This window comes from Microchirus variegatus (assembly GCF_963457635.1).
Source record: "Microchirus variegatus genome assembly, chromosome: 10".
NCBI lineage: Eukaryota > Metazoa > Chordata > Actinopteri > Pleuronectiformes > Soleidae > Microchirus > Microchirus variegatus.
Window position 1 is genome coordinate 21,275,401 of NC_139811.1, and position 8,200 is coordinate 21,283,600.

General features: G+C 43.1%; 1 protein-coding gene across 1 annotated transcript in view; it reads right to left on the reverse strand.

The window, feature by feature from the left end:
• Positions 1–340: 340 nt before the first annotated feature.
• baiap3 (BAI1 associated protein 3) overlaps positions 341–8,200 on the reverse strand; it is a gene marked incomplete at its 3' end in the record, with an annotated part of 53,944 nt that continues 46,084 nt past the window's right edge. Inside the window, 12 exon segments of the mRNA XM_083895877.1 lie at positions 341–444; positions 644–849; positions 2,068–2,191; positions 2,283–2,403; positions 3,658–3,741; positions 3,846–3,917; positions 5,648–5,659; positions 5,665–5,755; positions 6,303–6,382; positions 6,480–6,548; positions 7,238–7,453; positions 7,666–7,761. Of these exon segments, the coding sequence (XP_083752003.1) occupies positions 341–444; positions 644–849; positions 2,068–2,191; positions 2,283–2,403; positions 3,658–3,741; positions 3,846–3,917; positions 5,648–5,659; positions 5,665–5,755; positions 6,303–6,382; positions 6,480–6,548; positions 7,238–7,453; positions 7,666–7,761 (1,275 nt within the window).

Sequence of the window (8,200 nt, forward strand, 5' to 3'; positions counted from 1 at the left end):
CAAAATAGTTCTAAAATGTGAACTCTATCATAATAAAGATCGTACAACAAATATAACATTACCTTGTTACAAAAAATATAGACTAGTAACATTTAGGATCATCTAACCTCTAAAATAGAGTCTAACTTGAGGTTGCACAGTGACAGAATGTTCTTTTCCCAGTTAGAAAACCTCACTGTTTTCCTTTTTCTTTGTCTTGTTTTGGTGTAATTACCGAACAAACAATAACAACGGAGGGGAAATAAGTAAATAAATAAATATTGTAAACATCGTACCAGTACAAAAGCACAGGTTGCAAGACGAGGTCAGAAAACACGGACACGGGCAGCGCTGATGGATTTCACTCCTCCTCCATCGACTTCTCAATCTCCTTCAGCCTGCGGACAAACTCCTGAGCCTCCCTGTCTCCGACGCGAGCTTCCAGCATCCTCATGATTGGCTTCTCTGGAGGGGAGAGCAAACAGATGAGAGCACTTCCTACACCTGACACAAATATGACTAGATTGAATGGCTTTTCATGGTGTATTGGAGAAGTAATTGGAAACCCAGACCTATACACCCCCACCCCAGGGTCCCCAAAGAAGACAATATTAAGTTTGTAAGAAAAATTTCCTGATACAGCCCTGGAGCTACGTTTATGTACCGCTGGGTTTACTGCGAGACAGGTGCAAAATGGCTGGCTGCACGCTCTTCCCGGCTGCCGAGGCGTTTGGTCTCCCCGGCCAGCAGAAGTCGCTCAGGGGAGCCAGGGCTTCACCGGCGAAGTCGTTGGTGGAAAGCCAGTCATAGTCCATCACAGTGAAGGTCAAGCAGGCAAACCTGTGTCTGTACTGTTCAGGACTGACGTGGCTGGAAAACACAGGAGACAAAACAAGTCACACCTACAGCTTAGCTTTTTTTCCCTAGGTGAAAATCAATGTGTATATGGTTAGATTTTTTTATAACTTCAAAGATTAGTAAGGCACAGAGCCCCAGACATGACATGGGGAAAATATAAAAATACTAATTTGTTCACACAAAATAAGTATAATGTACATCCATCCATCTTCTACCACTTTATCACAGCTGACATTGGGCTATAGGCAGTACGACCGGGACTGTTCCTAGTCCATCACAGGGTCACATGGCATGTTTCCACCGGCTAGGCACGGCACGATTATTTTGCGTGTCCACTAGCATAGCACCTGGTACCTGGTACTTTTTTAGTACCTGCTCTGGCGAGGTTCCAAGCAAACTGGGTAGATACTACTACTACTGTGTGGCTGTTAGACTTCACTGTTGATGTTATGGTTCAAAGTCCCTGTTTAGGTGGACAATTGATCTTTAGGAAATTCTGCTTCACAGAGAGTGGGCAGAACCAGGAATCTAACATCTGAGGCTGATACCTCGTCTAAAGAGATGTGAAGTTGAACAATGCACATCATTCACTCCTCCCACTTCCAGGTTGTTGGTTTCACCCGAGACAAGGGGTGAAGGGGTTATGTGAAGTTATGTGAAGTCCAATAGTGTTTGTTTGTTGATTGAACAATTGCCAGGGAAATGTCTAAAATCTCAATAGTTAACAGAGGAGTCTGGTGTATTTAGCGACTGCACTGCTGATTGCGAGTGCCATCAATCCATTGACGACTGCTTTACAGGTCACTAGTCACTCATCTGTGTGTGTCGCGTATAAAAACACAGTTTCATTCAGCCGTGCAGTGACTCCGCCCATGTTAAGAAGGTACTACTTTGTAGTACTGTAACCCAAACAGTGAGCTGAGATCATAGGTAGAAAAGGGGCTATAGAGACAAACAACCACTCACTGTCAAACAATTTTAGAGTGGCCAATTTACATATTGCATGTTTTTGGAATGTGGGAGGAAACCAGAGAACCCGGTATAATGTGCACACAAAATTTGTAATATTAATACGATTCTCATGAATTACCAAACCCTAAGCCTTGTTTGCCTTTTCTCTCTCGTTGCATTATCATTCATACCTTCTTCGTTAAATTTTTAGATTATCATCGCAAAAAATGACACCAAATCACCGTATTGCGGAGAAAAGTCACAAACGAAGGAACCTACAAGTAAAAGAGTTCGTCAAACACTGGGTGCAGCGTCTTGAGCTTCACTTGCGTGCGTTGACTCTTGGCCATGGGGAAGAGGTGGTGAGGACAGAGCTCCACGATGACAAACGGGTCGCTGAGACCTAAGGGAAGCATAGAGAGGAGTTTGAAAGTTTGGCGGCAACATTCAAAACACCAGACTGTGTTTGAAGCAGACTCTTCCTTTTTATTCACCGTTGGCATCCAGTGCGATGATATCGGCAGCATGAAGAATCTCCACCGTCAGTCTCTGTTCTGGAGCATCATAGTAGCACTTGACACTGATCCGACCGTAACGGGTATGCTTGAGTGTTTTCTGCAAAGTACATCACATTATTAGAGCGGGTTTGCTAGTTTTTATTAGCTTTGATCAATCTAAACACACTTCATATGAACCCAAAAGCATCACGCATGAAATCAATTTACAGAGACGAAAACTAAGCACATTTTCGCAACAATTTTAGTTAGTTTGAGTTAGTTTTGTAAACACACAATTCAGTTTCAGTTAGAGAACAGCGCGAGTGAAATTACCGTAATAACCACATGTTGGCTTTGAAGTGCAACTTTTCAGCTTTCACAAACCGTAGTGATTACTCTGATAGCACAAACCGTCACGTAATTACGGTAATGCAAAATGCGCTTATGCAAATGTGCCATCCGCGATACGCTGAGTGTTTAAATCGGACCTAGACCGGAAGTTCCAATTAACGCTGTTTTTTAGTGTGTATCTGCGTCATTACCTTGTTTACGAAGCCCTGAAGTTTCGAAACAGTTCAGCCACTGCTGAGAACGCTGTGTTTTATTGTAATCTCTGGCTCAGGGAGATCTCTGAAAAAACCCGGTCCGGTTACGTAAACAGCGGTTCTCCTGAACAGCAGATCCTCCTGCTCCGGGCACTAGTCCGGGCACATCCGGTTGCGTACATTGTACCGCAGAAGAAGAATAACGTCTGTTGTGGAGGTGTTTCACTAACGACAGTGTCTTCTGACTCTGGGTCTGACTCCGGGTCAAAGTCATAAAAGGGACTGCGGCGGGGAGTCATGAAGAAGCTATTTTTAAACATTATTAAACAATGTTTTGATAATGAGTAGCAGTGCATCCACCGTTCCAGAGGGGGGAGCTGTGCTTCTGAGAGCAGGTGTGCTGAAAATGTCACTTCCAGGTATTGGCCAATCACAAGACAGTTGGGAAGGCTCTATGCTGGCTGGCCAATCGCAACACACTCTGTCTTCTGGGGGTGAGATTTATGTTTGAAATAACGCGGCTGAGGAACAGCATTAGAAAAGAAGGATTTCTATCGGCTCGTTTACAGCAACTAGGAGGTTATTGATCATAAAAAGTAACATATAATATATGTTACTTATGGAGGTCTACTTACATACATTATGTGCAACAGGACCACTCTATGTGAGCTTTAAAGGTTTTCATTTTCGTTATTTCGTTAATTTTTGTTCACGATCATAACCTCGGTCGAGATGTAAAAACTACATGAGTGCTGTGGTGTCCAATCAATAGTTCTCTGTAGACTCGAGGGCTAAAATGATTGTCAGGCAGGTGAGATGAAACGCACTTGGTGGGAAATCTTCTCCAGGTAGTACTGTTCAATCAGCTCAAAGGAGGAGCATTTATTCAGCCGGAGCTCCTCTTCCAGGGCCTAAAGCAGCATGCGGACAGTCGCAAAGGGAAGGAGATGAATGTCACAGTGAGTGGAGCGACATACATCTGACCTGAGAACTGAGTGACTGCAAGTAGACCTACCTTGTAGTCGCCACTCTTCATGTCTTCCAGGGAAAGACCCTGTCCCTTATCGTGGAAAAACTGCAACACCGTCTACAAGACAAAACACTAATTCATATAACATTAAAAGGAACATGTGGCCAAATGTTGGGGCATTTTAAAATGAAGGTATTCACCCAGAATACAATATGTGGCATCACTGTGACCTCGGACCTGTGACTTTTGACCACCACAATCTAAGAAGTACAACCTTGAGTCCAAGTGAAGGTCTGTACAGTATCATCTCTCAATGTTTGGACAAATAGATGAATGAACTGACCGTTCGAACACATCATTCCTCAAGACAGCTGACCTACTCAAAAAGGTAGGTGAGGAAACAGCAAGTCCAAAAAAAAAGAGACATTTGAAAAGGTTTCTCTCAAGACAGTGTAAAAATGACACAAGTATGTGATGGATGAATGGACAGCGATGGATGAATACATAACCCTACTGCCTAGTAGTAACTGTATTTATTCTGCAAAAAATATGTTTGTGAGGTCACAGTGGACCTGGACCTTCTTCCACCACCAAAATCTAATGAGTTCATCCAAGTGAATGTTTGTACCAATTTCAAAGGATTACCTCAAGACGTTCTCGTGATATCCTTTCACAACAACGGCGGATAGATGGATGGATGGTGGATGATGGATGATGGATGATGAATGGATTGGCAAGTTGACAAGATAATGTCTTCAGCCGTGGGTCTTTGCCTGTGCAGAAGCAAAAAAAAGCTAGGAGCAAATATATTTATGGAAGGGAAAACATTTTTGAAATATCCTACTCATGAGAATTGGGTAGATCAGGGGTGTCAAACACATTTTCACTGAGGGCCACATCAGCATAATGGTTACCCTCAAAGGGCCAGATGTAACTGTCATACAGAATAAATGTAACTAAACGTAACCAAATATAATGTAAAATAAAGGTAACTACTCCGTAAAATATTGCTAAATAACTTTCTGTATTTATTACTGATTCAATTTCACTTGTCGCATGATGCATATACAGTGATACATTGCGATCTGGTCAGCGATGCCTTTACTTTGTGGGTAACACAATCACCATGCATTGTGGGAAATGTAGTTTATGGTCAATGCACGGCTTAAAGAAGGATAGACCTATTTTAACAGAGATTTTTAAGACCAATTAATCACTCGCGGGCCACATAAAATGAGGCGGCGGGCCACATCTGGCCCCCGGGCCTTGAGTTTGACACATGTGGGGTAGACGGATGAATGGATGATGAAATGGATCAACATGGCTGTACCTGGTGCTAAAGCCTTTAAAAGTTGCATGAGTAGAATGATGTTTCTGCATCATAGAAACACGTTTCATTTTTGTATTTATTGATTTCATTGAATTAGGAGAGCACAATTAATCAGCCAGTCAGCTGAAAGATTGAAGAAAAACTGTTAATTTTGTTGCTTTTGCAATTAACGTTATTAATAAAAAAAATTAAAAAAAAACAGCATGGGAGCACAATATCTCTGTGAGCCAAACTCGGCCCACTCTTCTCGACAAGATCAGCTCCAACATTGTCATTCATGAGGGACTTCAGTGAGTCATTGAGCTACTACCTACTGACTCCCCAAATATCTAATATATGCTAATGATTGCTCGATAGCAGCAAGCATACCAAGCTCATTAAAGGATGATGATGATGATGATGATGATGATGGCAGCAGCAGTGTAGACATATGTCTTTTTTATTAAGATGTCTACTATCCTCTGTGGAGGCAGAGTCTCTTCATGTTTATATATTCATGTTTCCACACAGCACTGACCTCCACCGTGTACTGAAGCGATTGTAGAACTCCACCTGGACGCCTCTGTTTTCCATGACAGTGTCCAGGATCATTCGCAGGAGCAGCTCCCACGTGCTTTGGAGAGCTCTGTGAGGCGGCAGACACAACGAGATGCACACAAGTTTGTGTTTATTAGCACATCCAATTACACCCCTGTACTCCCCACTCAGCCTTGATAACAGCCTTATAATAATAATAACCTGCAACAAAATACATGTCGGGGGGGGGGCGTCGTCGCCGCAGCAGCAGCAATGCTCGTATAAACAGTCGCAGCATCTCACTTGCTGAGCCGTGACAATTTTTCACCTGGTACTTTTAAATCAGGATTTATTTTATGGGCACATCTGTGATGGAGCTGGAGTATACATTTCAAGATATTATTAAATTCTTATTATTAAATTCTTCACAGTCTCACACTAAATATGTCATTTTTAGAGACATTTTTCAGCTTGTATGTTTATATACACACACACATATATATATAGCACTTACATACCTAAGCATTAATTCTCATGCTTTTGTACTGAATGTGTCTTTAAATTATAACCATTAGCAGTTGTGTTCATAAGTCCGCACTGCTCGTTGCACAAAACAAATTTAGACCTACGATAATCAAAGGGAAGAGAGTATTTACCTGGTCAGGTTTTCCTTTACGAGGTTTTCAGTGAGAATGAGCATCGTATCCTGCAGATACTTCATGAGAGGAGACACAGCCTGGAAAAAAAGGACAATGTAAGATGTTTCCCTGCAAACACCCACTGCTCCGAGAATGAATGGGATAAAAAAAAAAAAAAAGAAGTCAAGGCCTTACGTCGTCATTGTTGATGGAGTCGGGTGAAAGGCTGATGTGCTGGATGCATCTCCGCAGCTCAGGCATCATCTGCACAGAAGTAACAATCCCTCACACATGTGCACTACGCTGCATGCTGTGCTGTGTTCATATACAAAGTGTCACTGTAGGCAGCAATTGAACAATATCTCAAATTCTAAGATAGAGTCCATTGACAACACAATATCAATTTTACCTCACAGGACGTGGGAGGTGCTGGTCTACTGCTGCCTCCACCTGAAAGTTTTTAAATCTGAATGAAAGCTTTCAATCACTGTGGTCACAAAATAAAAGTATGGTTTGGAGGGAGCAGTAGACTGACGCACGACTCCTGAAATCACTGTAATTGGAAGTGGACTCCGGTGAGGAGGAGTGAGTGATTCACAAAGTAACAGAAACATTTATTTTCCTGTTCAAACGGCTTTAAAAAAAAAAAAAAAAAACATGTAAAGCACCAAGCATGTTCTTACGACATCATAGACCAAAAAGGTCCAGTGTGTAAGAATTAGTGACAACACAACAAATGACAAACGCACTTCCACTACTCTCTGCACTTTTTCTGCACTTAATTTTGTATCAGGTTTATATGGGTGGAGATATTGGTCGTATATTCAAATGCACAAAAATAGAGCAGTGGAGTGTTATTTCATCATTTTCGTCATATTTTCACACTGACAAACTGTAACAACACTACCTGAGGGTCTTGCCTGCTCAGGTGTGGCAACGCTGCAGGTGCTCACCTTGTCAGTGAGCAGCGTGATGAGGCGTTTGGCCTCTCTCTGCAGGTCCAGATCCATGTTGAACAGCTGCCCGTTGAGCGCCTTGTACACCTGATCCTTCCCGTCCACGCCGCAGGACTCCTCCATCGCCCGCTCCACACCTTGCCAGTCCAAGTCCTGGGGCAGGCGGCCCAGGAAAACGCGAACATGCTCTGTGTTGTTCAGGGCGATGCAGAGCTGGTGGCAAGCGGAGAGGAGCAGACAAGGGGGGTGGGGGGGAGAAAAAAAGAGGGTGGAGGTGGAGGAATGGTGTGTGTGTAAATGACAGGAGTGTAAACATATCTGTGCTCCTTTGGAGCCTTGTGTGTTGCCAGGGAGAACACTTGCTGACATTTACTTCCCACGTCATTGTCCTCCCTCCCCCAGCTCTGCTTTGCTACGGGCGTTACCTGCACTGTGAAGCTCTTGTGGTCTCGGCCCAGCTGGTTCCTCTCAATCTTGCGTGTTATCATCTCTGAGTAGCAAACGGCCTCACTGCAGAAGTTCTACAATGAAAATAACATTCATGTCACATTGTGACTCATCAATATACACTACAGTATATGGACAAGAGTGTTCGGACGCCTGACTATTACCCCAAGAGGAACTGTTAATATGGACTTTTGCAGCTATAACAGCTTCCACACTTCTTCTTGGAAGACTTTCCTCAGGATTTTGAAGTGTTTCTGTGTAAAATCATGTCCATTCATTCTGAGGAGTTAGTTATGAGGTCAGCTACTGATGTTGGACGAGAAGGCCTGGCTCACAATCTCTGTTCCAGTTCATCTCACATGTGCTCAATGGGGTTGAGGTAAGGGCTCTGTGTGGGCCAGACAAGTTTTTCCACACCAGACTCAAAGTCAAACCAATGTTTGAAAAGGGCTTTCCTCAAACTGTTGCAACAGTGGCAGTATGGCATTGTCCAAGACGTCTTAGCATGCTGGC